The 15,765-nt window shown below is 54.1% G+C and overlaps 1 protein-coding gene across 2 annotated transcripts in view; it reads right to left on the bottom strand.

The window, feature by feature from the left end:
- Window positions 1–15,765, bottom strand: part of OSBPL2 (oxysterol binding protein like 2) — a 55,590-nt gene that overhangs the window by 31,532 nt on the left and 8,293 nt on the right. For both annotated transcript variants that reach the window (XM_021672453.2, XM_021672454.2), the window contains 3 exons: window positions 7,221–7,384; window positions 3,724–3,868; window positions 210–285 (listed from right to left, as the gene is read on the bottom strand). In XM_021672453.2, coding sequence (XP_021528128.1) covers window positions 210–285; window positions 3,724–3,868; window positions 7,221–7,257 — 258 coding nt within the window. In that variant the 5' untranslated portion in view covers window positions 7,258–7,384. The remainder of the gene's footprint in view (window positions 1–209; window positions 286–3,723; window positions 3,869–7,220; window positions 7,385–15,765) is intronic.

Below are 15,765 nucleotides of genomic sequence, written 5' to 3'. Positions count from 1 at the left end.
CCGGGCTAGACGGGTGCCCCCAGGACGGTTCTCACGTCCCACGTTTCACACAGCACCTCACCCCCGGACGTGTTTGTCCTTTCCATTTCACCGTCTTCATCTCCTGCCGTTTGTAAACATCAGAGCACCTTCTTAAACCACCAGCACTGCAAGGCATTCCCAGGCATCAGGGGTGCAGCCCCACACATGAGCACGGGCCCCGGACTCACCAGGCCGACACACTTCTTCAGGATGGTCCACACGCTGAAGTCGCTTCTGCTGAACATGGGGGCCGGCAGTGACGTCCTGTGGGAGGACCAAAGGCGTGCGTGTGGGTGAATTCAGCACGGGTCTCAGACCACTCAAGGTGGCTTTGCTCAATGACCACTTCCCTTAAATTTTCAAGCCTAAACACCAGCATTTCTGCAATCCGGCATGCCTAGGGCCACGGGGGCCCGACTGCTGCCTGGGCCTAGCAGGCTTCCACACCAGCGCTCTGGAGGGCCTCCTGGGAATGGCTGTGACAACAAAGACGACTGCAGTCTTGGCCCTCAGTGGCTGCACTTTGGCTTCCTCCCAGAGCTGGGGGACAGGGCGGCGCAGGATGGGGTCCCTCTGCCTGCAAAGCCCACAGCCTTCTGGGGTCTCCTGCTGGGTCCTAGGGCAGCTGCCAGACCTCAGGCAGAGGTCAGCCCACGAGGGCACCAAGAGTGACCCAAATTAAAAGCTTTTCAGCCCTTTAAAGATGGGTTTGCTTTTCTGAGAAGTGTTCTTTTCAGGCAATCTTCCAGTCAGCTGCAATGGGGAACCACACCATCACGCTTGCACCTGGAGACCCTCACCCCCACCACTGCTCACCATTGATCGACCGGGTGCCACTGACCCGGGGCCCTGGTCTCGGGAGCGCCTGGAGACATAAACTTGGATTTGGGGAGAGGCGTGCCAGAACTGCAGAGGACACCACAGAGTGGGGTGCAGCGAAGGTGCTGCAGAGTGAGGGCCCAGGGCTCCCTGCTGCTTATAGCCATCCAGGGTCACCCCAGGGCTTTCCTGCTGAACTCCCATTTCACGGAAGCTGCCTTGAGGGGCCTTTTTGCCTTGCTCCCAGCAGACCTCCAGAGCGAGGAAAGCAGGTGCTCTTGCCTGCTCTGGTCCTGAGCTACGCCCCGGGAACGTCACGTCAGGGCAGCTGGGTCAGGACACACTACTGGTGTCAGGGGGCAGGCAGAGAGGACACAGCAGCTGTGAGGCAGAAAAGAAAACGAACATCTGCCGAGTGTCAGGCCCAGGCGGTGGGAGCCAGCACTCAGCTCCGCTCCGCCGCTGTTCGTGCACGCATCCAGTGCACACCTTGTGATTCGGGGGGTGCCACCCGGAGGGGAACGTGGCTCTGCAGAGGGTCAGATCACATCGCCCTGAGGATATGACCCTGCAGGGAGATGGGATGCACAGAACTGCAGACATGAAGGAGGAGGACAGAGGCCCTGGAGCGAGGGAGCAGGGGGAGTGGCTGCACCTGAGGACCTGAGAGAGGCCCCTACGGCCAGGACTGAAGGCAAGAGGGCTCGGGGAGCCGGAGCCAGAGGAACACTCAGGGCCGGGCCCAGGACTGGAGGCAAGAGGGCTCGGGGAGCCAGAGCCAGAGGAGCGCTCAGGGCCGGGCCCAGGACTAGAGGCAAGAGGGCTCGGGGAGCCAGAGCCAGAGAAGCGCTCAGGGCCGGGCCCAGGACTAGAGGCAAGAGGGCTCGGGGAGCCGGAGCCAGAGGAGCGCTCAGGGCCGGGCCCAGGACTAGAGGCAAGAGAGCTCGGGGAGCCGGAGCCAGAGGAGCGCTCAGGGCCGGGCCCAGGACTAGAGGCAAGAGGGCTCGTGGAGCCGGAGCCAGAGGAGCGCTCAGGGCCGGGCCCAGGACTAGAGGCAAGAGGGCTCGGGGAGCCGGAGCCAGAGGAGCGCTCAGGGCCGGGCCCAGGGCACAAGGCGAGGGTTGCTGGCCTTCAACCTAAGAGGACAGTGACCACATAATGCAGTGTCCAAGACATGTCATTTCTCCCAGTAAAACAGAGTGCTACTCACAGTTCTGTAGGACTAGGAGTGTGAGGCCGGCCATGAGGCCATCCTGTCTGAGTTTTAGGCAGACGGTGACAGGGCGGGGGGAGGGGGTCCAGATATGTCTTTTGAAAAATGCCTCTGGGCTGGGCATGGTGGCTCCCACCTGTAATCATCCCAGTACTTTGGGAGGCAGAGGCAGGTGGATCACTTGAGGAGTTTGAGACCAGCCTGGCCAACATGGTGAAACCCTGTCTCTACTAAAAATACAAAAATTAGCCAGGCGTGGTGGCACATGTTTGTAAGTCCAGCAACTCAGGAGGGTGAGGCAAAATCACCTGAACCTGGGAGGCAGAGGTTGCAGTGAGCCGAGATTGCACCACTGCACTTTAGCCTGGGCGACTGGGCGACAGAGTGTGACTCCATCTCAAACACAATACATACATACAAACATAAATGTCTCTGTACACAGCAGGAATAAAAGGCACAGATGCAGAGGCCACTCTGGAAACAAGGATGGTGGGGTACACAGGCATGGAACAGAGGAGATGGAAGAACTGAAGGACCCAACAGCATTTAAAATGACCAGAGTCAGGGCTGGAGAACGGGGATCGGGGGTGAGGCGTGAACAAACAGCAGGTGAGATGCAGACGTGGGCGCTGGAGGGGACGCACCAAGCAGGCGTGTGGGCCTACAGCTCAAAGAAGAGCCTGAGGCCAGGCTGCAGCAGCTCCCTGGAGCCGACACACACATCAGCAGCCGTGCCTGGAGCCCACACCACAGTGCCACCGGCTCCAGGGCCACTACAGTGCCACCAGCTCCAGGGTCACTGCCTGCCCCACCAACAGCTTGTCCTGCCTTCCTGCTTCTACCAACAAAGACTGACGACTTCTTTCCTTTTATTTTTGAGACAGGGTCTTGCTTTGCTGCCCACACTAGAGTCCAGCGGCACCACCATAGTTCACCACAGCCTCGAACTCCTGGGCTCAAGGGATCCTCCTGACTCAGTCTCCCAAGTAGCCAGGACCATAAGCATGCACCACCATGCCCAGCTAATTATTCTAATTCTTTGGTAAAGGTGGGGTCTTGCCATGTTGTCCAGGCTGGTCTCCAACTCCTGGGCTCAAGTGAGCCACCTGACTCGGCCTCCCAAATTGCTGGCATTGCAGGCATGAGCCACCGTGCCCGGCCACAGATCGAAGACTTCTCATCATGGCCACTGTCCTCGGACTCTACCTACATGAAAATGAACGAGGTGGAGGAGGAAAGGGAGCGCGGCCGTGCTACATCAAGCAACTTAAACCCTTCTCGTCCTACAGGGTCAGAGACTGACACACTAAAATAGAACTCCGGTGAGAAGAGGGTGAGCTCATTGTCGACGGCAGAACAGGCAGGTCTGTAGGAAATCAGCAAGGGGCCTGCCGATCAAAACACCAGGTACTGTTTTCCAGGCCCTGTCAAAGCCGGGATCCCCTAAATCCTCCCACAGCAAATCCTCAGGGCAGGGAGGGGAGCGGAGGCATTTCTTAGATGGGGAAAGGCACTGCCCAAAAAACTGCCATCTGCTGATTCCAGCAGCCAAGCAGAGAGGCACCGAGTCTCTAAGAACCCTTGCTGGTCGGACACAGGAGCTAGGGGGTGCCGCTCCAGCTCAGCGCTCGGAGGGCTAAGGGGTCCTGCAGAGAGACGGGAGAACATACCTGTGCTTCCGAATTCCATTCTCTTGAGGGGGCCTCTCCCCAGTTTTCCCAATCCTGTTATTTTTGCTGGTGTCCAAGTCAATCATTCCTGTGACCTTCTGATTTGCCTCTGAAAATTCCCCGGAAGAGTTATCAGAATCAAAGCCTGTGCAAGACAAGAAAATGGTAACTTTCGCTGGACCTGGAAGATACAAAACCCTACCTCCAGAATTCTGACTATGCAAGCAGATTACTAAAGATAGACGTTGCTCTCAATGGATACATTTGGAAGAATTCACTCTGCTTCCCCAGAAGGAGAGGCAGGGCAGAGAGAACAGGAGCACGCCAGGGCGCTCCCTCCTAAGAACGCGGCTCCCAGCGGAGCTCCAGCACCTCAGGTTCCTCCCACGCTTGTGACATGAGGTCCAGTCCCAGGCCATGAGTTTCATCTTCCGGAAGGAACCCTTTCATCATTTCAGACTGCGACTTACATGCTCTGGGTGGGCCACTTCTACGGGATTCAACCCACCCCAAGGCTACGAGGCGCCCGTTGTGGCTCAGGGCTTGTGACCAAGCTCTGCATCTTGGTCTGAAACACGCCTCCTGATGATGTTTCAAGGGAGAGCATCCTAGCAGGCAGAGGCACCACTCAACTGTACCAGCCAGAGCAATCATGGAAATGCCACACGTGTGGCTGGACTCGCAGCGGACTCCGGAGAAGGAGCTCTTTGGAATCTCAGTGAAATGCAGCCGTGTACGTGCTCCTGGACCAAAAGTCCCAGAGAAGAAAGGGCCGCTGCCCCGGCGGTGCTCCAGGGCCCTTCCCCATAACAGAATGGGCGACTGTGGAACAGGAACACGCGTCTCCCTTCAACTCTTGTCAGTCCAAGTCACTGGAATGGCCAAGTCCTGCTCCACATCTGGCTGGAGTGGGGGCTGGGGCACCATGATGAGTCAATTCTGTGAGGGGCTCTGGGCCTGCGGGAGCCGGTGGCCACCAACGCTTCCAGGGTCTGAGGGTTCCACGTGGGGGGCACAGGCCCAGGAGGGTCAGGTGGACGACTACGGTCGGACCTCACACACAGGCGGGTCTGCTACAGGCTCCATGAGAACAAACCAGGCTGCTGTGTCCTATCCCTCCACACCTGCAGAGTTCATCCATAAAGGCAGTGCTGGGGTGGACGGCATCGTGATTTTGAGAGGACGGGTTAAAAAGGAATCCTTAAATGGCCCACGGTTTCTGAAATAGCCCGCCACCTCTTGTGTTTTGCTATCTGTCCCAAAAGCAACATCTGTAACTCCTCACTCTGAAGTTATCTTGAAAGCATTCCCCACTTAAGGGAATCCCGTGGGGCAGGAGCTGCCCCTTGCCCAGAAGAATAAAGCAGCACCTCCCTGGCAGCCGCTGCAGTCTCTGACTCAGCCAATGCTACATGGATGGCTTAACAACACTCTTAAGACACAACAAGCAGTTATTATAGAAAAACAGAAAACACAGATGAGCAGAGGAGGAAGCTGCGTCACCCATCATTGGCTCCCTCGGGAACACCTGCTTTAACAGACCCCTCTGCGTTCACAGCCCTTAATCCCATTCACACTGCACACGTCCTCCAAACCTTTCCTTTGAAAGGCACTGAGTCTTAGACAAATTAAATGCCTCATGAAGTCATTCATTTAAGAACTGCTTAGTTCACATCCTTTTCAGATGAGACTCAGATGAATCACAGGCGGTGAAGGAGTCAAGAGTCTGCCTCTTACATGGGTATTTCATTGCAGTAAGAGACTCAGCGGTTTTCTCCTTCCACTATTTGTTCTGAAGCCCAAGAAGTGAGGGGAGAAATTATTGTCACCTAGACGTCTGTCCCTTCCACCTTACCCTCGGGGACACACGCAGAGGCCCTCCATGCAGGAGCAGAGTCCCACAGCCCCACACCCGCTATGGCTCCTAGGACGGCAGAGTCCGGGTGAGCTGGGGCCTCTGGGAAGTCACAGCAAACTGACTCAAAATGCTCAGAGGTGTTTGGAGAAGTATCAGTCACACCAAGACCCCAGGCGAAAAGGACATCCTATGAGACTCCTGGGAGAGGATGAACCTCAAAGCTGTGCTCTCTGTGACAGACACGGAGTTCCACTCGAGGGCAAGGCAGCCCAAGGGTGTGAGTGCCTGACCAACCCTCCACTGCGTGGGATTTAGCAGAGAACACAGAACGACCGCTGCGAGGTGCCCACTCCACAGACTCTCCTCTGGGAGCGCATCCGAGGAACACATGCTGCAGGGAATCCAGCTACGAAATCATGGAACATGACTTAGTAACTGAGCCTTTGAAGGCGCAAGGCGTGTGGCAGTGCAGCATTTCCTTCTCCTGGGATTCTGGGTAAGAGGAAGTCAATCATCCTGGGCTCCCAGCACAAGCACAGGAGCAGCACAGCCTCGGAACACTCTGCTCGCTCCGGCAGGGCTACAGGCTGGAGGCGCCACCAGAGCCATCGATGTGTCCTCAGGGCATGGCCAGAGACCCTCGTGACATAACTGCTCCGGCAAGGCCACGGACCAGAGGCCACAGGGCACAGAACCACAGGGCACGGAGCCATCAACGTGTCCTCAGGGTGTGGCCACAGAGACCTTTACAGGTCCTTGGGCCGCAGCAACTGCAGAAGCGATTCTAAAGATTGTCACGAATTCCCAGCCTGCGGCCACGTTTCCAAAGCCACTCCTCCCTGATCCCAACACCTAAGGACAAGGGAATGCCAGGAGAATCTCCTGATGCCCCTGCCCACCAGCAATGGTCCTTCCCCAAAGAACCAAGTGAAATTCCAGATGCTGACTCTGAGTGCAGAGAGTGGAAACTGAGTGTGAGGACCTGACAGACATGAGCTCGAAGGGGGTCAGGGCTCTTCCCAGTGCCAGGGAGAAGGGGCAGCTCTGGGAGGTCAATCTGCCAGCCCCGCCTGCCCTTCCCTACCCATGAGCCTGGCAACATACTCTTCATTTTTGCCTTTTATTCCGAGTGACTAGACTCCAAAACACATTCTTTTCAATGAGGTCCCAGGATTTCACTCAGACTACAGTCTGTGCCATGCTTTAAATCACCGTGCAAAGGAGGAAGACAGAGGAACATAACTGCACGCCGTGGCTGTGCGGGCTGCTGCGGGGCCAGTGGGATTACCGTCTGATGGGATGCCTTAAGCAGGGCCCAGCAAGACAGGGCCATCAGACCCGTAACATTCCCATCACGAAGCAGGAATAACAGAAGACGGCCATCTCAGGAGCCAAATGAAACATCCGCACCCCCGGAAACTCTTCTGAAGACTTAAACCCTGTCAGCCAGAGTCAAGGTTTCCCCCATCTGAGATGCACGTCAGGCTGTGTTGAACAGTGAGTTTGGGATTGTGAACACTCGCCCGTGCACAGCTTTGCTGAGCCATCTTCACGCCCCAAACGCCAGGTCCAGCCAGCATCTGAGTCCAGGGACGTTCATCCTTCCATTACGACCCCAGTCGGTTCCCTTTCAACTCACCTGTGACGGCATCAAAGAATTCTTCCTCTCCGTTCATCCTTCAGCAGCCGCCTCCACTGCCCCTGCCGTGCGGTCTTCTACTGAACCATCGCATCTGACCCACATCCACAGTGTAAGGAACTTTATGAAATTTCTCTTGGAAAAATCCAGTAGACGCTGAAGATCTAAAGGGAAACAAACGTTTGCACACTTAGCTTCCGGAAGTTTCAGGGTTTAGAAACATTTTAAATACCCACTCGCCATCCTAAAATCAATCTAAATTACATGTAAGCAAATCAGTAAAATTAATTATCACATCACAAACATGATTTCAAAAAGTAAATGAGAGGAAACGTTTATAACGTAAGATCAATCAATGAATAACAGACCAATAAGCGCTCCTATCAGAACAGCTGCTTCTAAAAAGCATTATCGGCCAGACCTGGGGGCTCACGCCTGTAGTCCCAGTACTTTAACAGGCCAAGGTGGGCGCATCACTTGAAGCCAGGAGTTAGAGACCAGCCTGGCCAACACGGTGAAACCCTGCATCTACTAAAAATACAAAAATTATCCAGGCGTGGTGGTGCATGCCTGTAGTCCCAGCTACTTGGGAGGCTGAGGCGTAAGAATCTCTTGAACCCGGGAGGCAGAGATTGCAGTGAGCTGAGATCACACCACTGCACTCCAGTCTGGGTGACAAAGTGAGACTCTGTCTCAAAATAAATAATAAATAAAATAAAAAGCATTATCTATAGTTATGTAAGAAAACAATAAAACATTAATTTAGGAAAAGTCACGGGAGAGGTCAGGTGCAGTGGCTCACCCCTGTAATCCCAGCACTCTGGGAGGCCGAGGTGGGTGGATCACCTGAGGTCAGGGGTTCAGAGACCAGCCTGGTCAACATGGTGAAACCCCATCTCTACTAAAAATACAAAAACTAGCCAGGTGTGGTGTTGGGCACCTGTAATCCCAGCTACTCGGGAGGCTGAGGCGGGAGAATCGCTTGAATCTGGGAGGCAGAGGTTGCAGTGAGCTGAGATCACGCCACTGCACTCCAGCCTGGGCAACACGGCAAGACTTCATCTAAAAAAAAAAAAAAAAAAAAGAAAGAAAGAAAGAAAAAAAAGCCATGGGGGCAGCTGAAATGAGCAGATTAGCTTCAGTGAGGTTCAAACACAGTTCAGGAAGTTTTGCTGAAAATCACCGCAAACATTTACCAGAGGCTGAAGCAGTTGTGGGTAATGGAAAATTACGTCCAAAATGTGACATCTCCCTGAAACCAATGTTCTAGAGAACTGAGGCTGCTATGTGAGTTAGCTGCTACCAGGATAAACTGAAGTACACTTACGTTTCTCACAACTACCTCGGCTCAACATTCTAGAACTCATGCATACTAGCGTCTCCCATCGGGAAGAGCAGCGTTTGATGAATGACAAGACAATTAAGCCAAAATCAGCATCCTTACTTGTGTCAGAGATACAAAAACCAGCCCAGAGCTCTCTGCACAGTTCTGAGGGTGAGGGCGCCGGGGGCGAGAACAGCCCCCAGTGCCGGGCAACCCCCCAGGCGGCTCAGCCTGCAGCCCTGCCACAGCCGCACGGGGCAGCAGTAGCTTTCTTCCAGACAACAGGACAGCTGCTGCCTCCCGAGAGACTCTCCAGTGTCTCCTGGTTCCTCCCTCCTGCCCAGCGGCCCTGAGGTCCCCCTGAAAACCAGCACAGACAGCCCTGCTCTCAGCCAGGGTGTGCTCGCCCTGCAGACTGGAGAGGTCGCTGTCACTCACTCGGGTCCCCTCTAGCCGCACCCCTTCACAGCTGCAGTGAGCTCCCCCTTCAGAGCCACTGAGCAGCCAGGGCTCCCAGAGGAGACCCAGTGAATCCAGGACTGTAGAGCAGGAATGTGTTTTCCTCACACGCACGCTGAGATCTCACTGCCACGTGACAACGTTAGGAAGTGAGGCCTCTGAGAGGTGGTGGGCCATGAGGGCTCTGTCCTCATGAACGGCTTAATGCTGTCTTATAAAAGGGTCTGTCATAAAAGGGTGAGTGTGCCGGGCGCAGTGGCTCATGCCGGTAATCCCAGCAACTTCAGCAGGCCTAGGCAGATGGATCACCTGAGGTCCGGAGTTCAAGACCAGCCTGACCACCATGGTGAAACACTGCTTCTACTAAAACTATACAAAAAATTAGCCGGGCGTGGTGGTGGGCACCTGTAATCCCAGCTACTTGGGAGGCTGAGGCAGGAGAATCGCTTGTACCCAGGAGGCAGAGGTTGCAGTGAGCCGAGATCATACCACTGCACTCCAGCCTGGACAACAAGAGCAAAACTCCATCTCAAAAAATGAAAACGCTGGGCGGAGTGCCTCACACCTGTAATCCCAGCACTTTGAGAGGCTGAGGCAGATGGATCACCTGAGGTCAGGAGTTTGAGACCAGCCTGACCAACATGGTGAAACCCCATCTCTGCTAAAAACACAAATTTAGCCAGGTGTGGTGGTGTGCACCTGTAAGCCCAGCTACTCAGGAGGATGGGGCACATGAACCCAGAGTCAGAGGTTGCAAAGATCGCACCGTTGTATTCCAGCCTGGGCAACAAGAGTAAAACTCTATCTCAACAAGTAAATAAATAAATAAGTTTTTTAAAGGGTGAGTTTTGCCCCTGTTCGTGTGCTCTCTCCCCTCTCCCTCTGCCTCCCTCCGTCCTCCCTCCCTTTCCCTCTCTTCCCTCTCCCCTTCTTTCCCTCCCTCCCTCTCCCTCCTCCTCCTTCCCTTTCCTTCTCTCTCCTGTCCCTCTTTCCCCACTATGCCCCTTTTCCCTCCTCTCTTGCCCTTCCACTTCCTGCCACAGGATGACAGCAAGAAAGCTCTCAGCAGACACCAGCACCTTAAACTGGACTTCCAGCCTCCAGAACCAGGAGCCAGCACACTGCTGCTCATTCTAAACTGCCCTGCCTGGGGCACTGCTGTAGCAGCACAACACAGACTACTCCAGGGTTCTGGTCCAGTGACTCAGGATGAACCTACAGAAGCTCCCACAAGAAAGACGAGACAATCTGAGCACCAGTACATGGCAAGAGGCTGAAACACGGCGGATACACTCAAGTCCAGGGTTCCTGAGACACTAGGAAGGGGACGAACGGGTCATGACGGATGATGCCAGGAAGCCCACAAGTTATTCTGAAACTGGTTAACAAGGGGACAGCATCCTGCCTTCCCTACACACACTGCTGTGCCACCGTCAACAGGTAACAGGTGAGGACACTGTGCTTTACGGAAGCATCCCAGCAAACGGACGAACGAGGCACACAGGCGTGTGACCGTCACCATTAGACGACACTGCTGAACTCATGCATCCAGGCACTGACTCCCAAGAGACAGCCCTAGGTGCGTCCCGGGGAGAGATGGCATTGCCACCACTGAAGCAGTCTTACCAGAAACACTAAGCCCACATCTGTCCAGGCTCTAGCTTCATCTACTGACACAGTCTGGATGTATCCCGACCAAATCTCCTGTGGAGATGTGCTCCCGGGTGTTGGATGGGCCTGGTGGTAGGTATTGGGTCACGGGGGCAGAGTCCCCACAGCTTGGTGCTGTCCTCCTGGTCCTGGGCAAGGACGAGTTCCCAGGAGATCTGCTTGCGTGATGGTGTCTGCCGGCTCCCACACCCTCTCTCACTCCTCCTCGTGCCATGTGAGGCGCCTGCACCCGCTTTGTCTTCCACCATGAGCAGAAGCTCCCTGAGGCCTCCCCAGAAGCTGAGCAGATGCCGGCGCCATACTCACTGTGCAGCAGAACCATGAGCTATAATGAAACTTCTTTTCCTTATCAATTACCCAGTCTCAGGTATTCTTTATAGCAATGTGGGGAAGCACAGAGACCAGAGGCCACATCACAGGGGCACAGTGGCGGCACCTGGACCCCAGGAGCCTCACCTGGCAGACCCAGCCTCTGCAGAAAATCAACCACATGGGAAAAGGAGAAAGGAAACCTCGTGATCTTGACTGAGTGGCCACTTGGCAGGCGTGGTGCATGTCAACATGGGGGTGCAATCAGCAAAACCCAGGCAGGACAGAGCTCGGCCTCTTCAACAAGCAAATTACAAAGACAGAGAGAGGGAGAGGGAAGGACTTCTCACCATCTTGATTATGGTGATACTTTCATGGGTGCACATGCGTGTCAAAACCTATTGTACACGTTACGTGTGTGCAATGTATTACACGCCAATTATACCTCAAAAAAGCTATCTTTTAAAAAAAAGACATATCGGCCAGGCACGGTGGTTCACACCTATAATCTCAGCGCTTTGGGAGGCTGAGGCAGGTGGATTGCTTGAGCCCAGGGGCTGGACATCAGCCTGGGCAACATGGCGAAACCCCATCTCTACAAAATATACAAAAATTAGTAGGGTGTGGTGGTGCACCCACCTGTAGTCCCAGCTATATGGGAGGCTGAAGTGGGAGGATCACTTGAGCCTGGGACAAGGCTGCAGTGAGCTGTGACCGCACCACTTGCTTGAAGCAGAATTCACACAAGGCCTACGCTCAGCCAGACGGGATTTGATGGAGACATTTACAAGATGGTGGAAATGTGAAAAGAGTGCATATCTGATGGTAGGAGGATTCTTGCTCATTTTTAAGATGTCACGATAGTATGAGTATCTTTTTAGGGAAACCCTGTCCACTGCTCTGCACTCTGTGAAAAGCCTCCCAGAATAGAAAGCAGGTTAGAAACCGCTTCATTCTCCCTTTTGTTTGGTTTGGTTTTTTTTGAGACGGATCTTGCTGTGTCATCTAGGCTGGAGTGCAGTGGCGCAATCACAGCTCACTGCAGCCTTGACCTCCAGGGCCCAAGCCACCTTCCCACCCCAGCCTCCCAAGTAGCTGGGACCACAGGTGTGTACCATCACATCCAGCTAATTGTTTAAAAAACTGCTTGTAGGGACAGGGTCTCTCTATTTTGCCCAGACTGGTGCTGAACTCCTGGGCTCAAGCGATCCTCCCGAATCAGCCTCCCAAAGTGCTGATTCCAGGTGTGAGCCACTGCACCCAGCCCACTTTCCTTTTTTAAAATGCTTCCCTACCTATAACGAAAGTCCTAACGTCAAAGGTAAATCGATCATAGCTTATGGAAAACCTTTAAAACGAGGTGTAAGATGTCAGACACAAGCTTGGCTGGACAACTGAGACACCAACGCCACCCGCCACCGTGCGTTCGCGCCGCATGACCCAACTGCGACCAAAGGCCAGCAAAGACCCACTTGGGAGGCCCGTCCCGCCAACCACCACAGGAGCACCCTCGAGGTCACAGAGCCCTCAGATGCCCACATCTGCACCAGCGACAGTGAATTCCAACACAGCCTCCAGGACACTCCTGAAAAAGCCACCACGACAGCCAACAGGCACTGCGTCTCCTACATTTTACCAAGGCCCAAAAAAATGAAGAGTCCTTATCCGGAACACATAAAACTACCCAACTGCTACAGGCGATCAAGGCAAGACAACTAGGATCTCACTCATTCATTCAACAAACACTCACAGAGAGCCTCCCCGGTGCCAGGCCTTGAGGTGGAAACTGGCGGTCCTGCCCTTGTGAAGCCAGTCAGGAAGGTGCTCCCAGGAGAGCCCTTCATGGACAAGTCCCTAAGGGAACAACCCCGGAGCTGACCCCAAAGTGAGCCTTGGGGACAGGGAGAAAAGACCGGAGGACCAGCGTGTGCTGGGAAGCACAGATGGCCCCATGGGGTGGAGGAGTGCCCGCCCCAGCCAGGTCCTTGGTCCTTCCTCCCATCTGCCACCCCTGGACTTCTCAAAGGCCTGGGTGGACAGATGGCAGGAAGGACTGAGCACACAGGCCTTGATTGCCTAGAAGCCCGGGACCACCCCCATCCAGCCAAAACACCCCGAGGTGGGCTACAGGGTCGTGTATGGAAAGCCCTCCAGAGTTAAGAATCTTCCATTAAAAGAAGCAAAAATGGTTGCTCATGCCTGTAATCCCAGCATGCAGGGAGGCTGAAGTAGGAGATCACTGGAGTCCAGGAGTTCAAGACCAGCCTGGGCAACACAGCAAGACTACACCTCTTCTAAAAATTAAAATAAATAATTAGCCACATAAGGTGCCACACACCTGTGGTCCCAGCTACTCAGGAGGCGGGGCAGGAAGATCGCTTGAGCCCAGGAGGTTGAGGCTGCAGTGAGCCATGATCACATCACTGCACTTCAGCCAGGGAAACAGAGAGACCCTGTCTCAAATAAATAAAAATTTAAAAAGTAAAATAATTTTAAAAAGCAAAAGTAAGGCTTCATAACTGAGTACTCTACCAAAGTCGAGGAATATACAGAAAGTTAAATGTTCAAGAAAAAGCATTAAGAAGGCAGAGTGTATTTCCTGAACATGCTCTTCCCCATGGAGCTCTCACCCCGCACTCAGAAAACAATCCAGCAGGGAGGATCTCAGGAGCGAACTTTGCTGGGGTTTCTGTCTGTTTTCATGGGCTCTTTCTGGTCAACTCTCCTTTGTGCGTCTAGAGAGAAACCCTGGGGCCTGCGCCTGTGCTGGGCATCTTCGCTGGCCTCTCGCCCTTCATCCTTCTCCAGTCAGAGTTTCCAGGGGGTGGGGTGGGGGGGCACTTCCTCGGCCCCAGGGCGCCATCCCTGCAGGCCCCAGCGGGTCTCAGTCCCCCAGCCCAAGGAACCCCCCAGTCCCTTGAAAAGGACCCCAGCACACTTTCTTAAAGGTGCTGTCCCCGTCCCACCAGGGTCTAAAAACGCCCTACCAGTGGTATGAAGACTTGGACTCAAGTCTTACGAACCCATCTTTATGTTTTTCTCAGAAAAACAGATCTGGGCCCTGTACGGTGGCTCATGCCTAGAATTCCAACACCTTGGGAGGCCGAGGTGGCAGATGGCTTGAGCCCAGGAGTTTGAGACCAGCCTGAGCAACACAGATACTGTCTGTACAAAAAACAAAGTAAAATAAATTAGCTGGGCACAGTGGCACATGCCTGTAGTCCTAGCTACTCGGGAGACTAGGGCAATAGGACTGCCTGAGCCCAGGAGTTCCAGGCTAACGTGAGCTGTGATTGTGCCACTGCACTCCAGCCAGGGCAACAGAACAAGACCCTGTCTCTTACAGGAAAATAAATACAGCAGATCTGCCAGTTCAGGACATCGGCGAATGAAGACCGGGGATCTGCTGCTGACCACCACGGGCGACTCGCTGGAAGTTCAATTACGCACCGTTACTCTGTCCATCAGAAACAGCCAGGGCACCCCGATATGCTGGGCACAGACAAGTGCACTGATCACGTGAAGATTCTAAAACCACTTCTGAGGTTAAACATCAGTTCTAAGTTTAAATTATTGAAAATAACATAAGCTCTGGCCAGGCACGATGGCTTATGCCTATCATCTCAGTGCTTTGGGAGGTCAAGAGGAGTTCGAGATCAGCCTGGCCAACATGGTGAAACCCCGTCTCTACCAAAAAAATAAAAAAATTAGCCAGGCATGGTGGCGCACGCCTGTAATCCGAGCTACTCAGGAGGCTGAGGTGGGAGAATCACTTGAACCTGGGAGGTAGAGGTTGCAATGAGCCAAGATTTTACCACTGCACTCCAGCCTGGGCAACAGAGCGAGACTCTGTCTCGAAAAAAAAAAAAAAAAGAAAATAGAAAATATACGTTCTATTTCATAATTTAAAAATACATCAGCAACCAGTGCTAACAAATCAACTGTGCACAGAGCCTTATGTGGCGCTTTGCTGAGACAGAAAAGGTTCCCAATAGGGCTCTGTCTTAGAAAGGACCCTACAGACCCACCCAACGCTTGCACTTCAGAGAACGCTCCTCCTCCTGATAGTTCAAAGCCCCGAGGCAGAAACTTTCCACCTCTTTCAACCTTGTTCCCATGGGGAATCACACTGTGGCCAGGCTCAGCCAGGGAGCTAAAGTCCCTCGGTTTCCGCAGCCCCGCTGAGCTTAGCAGGGAGGCGGCTGGGGCATAGGGGTGGCAATCATAAGCCAAGGTGCCAGGGCAGCCACAGGGAATGGGTTCCACGGTCCTGATTCTGCCCCACAAGAGGTCACATCCGGCGCAACCACAGAGCAAGCGACCCCAGAGGAACCACAGGAAGCTCTTCAGTGCCTAAGCCAAGAGGCAAGCTCCCCATCCCTGCCCTCGCTCAAGCCGACGCAAACTTCAAACCAGCTTCCAGGGCCCAGCCAAGCTCCTGGTGTGGCATCGTGCACTGAAGAGCCCCTGCCATCCGCTCAAGGTCAAGGCTAACACGTGAGCCCAACCACAGTGCAGAGCAGAACTAGGTCAGGCTGCGGCTGGCCAAGGAGCAAACCAAAGCCACCGTCACTTCCCCGCAGGACTTCTCTTCCCCAAAGCAGTCAGCGACCTGGCAGGGCCTAACCCAGCCACTCAAATGCTCAGAAGGATGCTGCCATAGCACTGCAAGGTTGCCAGAGCACAAGGAAGGGAAACAAGTGTCACCTACGAGCGTCAGAGTCACAAAGTTTAACATAAGGGACAGAATTAGCTCTCTGTGGGGATTAAAGAACAGAAGGT

The sequence above is a fragment of the Aotus nancymaae genome, unplaced genomic scaffold (genome assembly GCF_030222135.1).
Source record: "Aotus nancymaae isolate 86718 unplaced genomic scaffold, 86718_ANA_hifiasm-v0.15.2.pri h1tg000029l, whole genome shotgun sequence".
Taxonomy (NCBI): domain Eukaryota; kingdom Metazoa; phylum Chordata; class Mammalia; order Primates; family Aotidae; genus Aotus; species Aotus nancymaae.
This window is presented reverse-complemented; position numbering and strand designations above follow the sequence as displayed.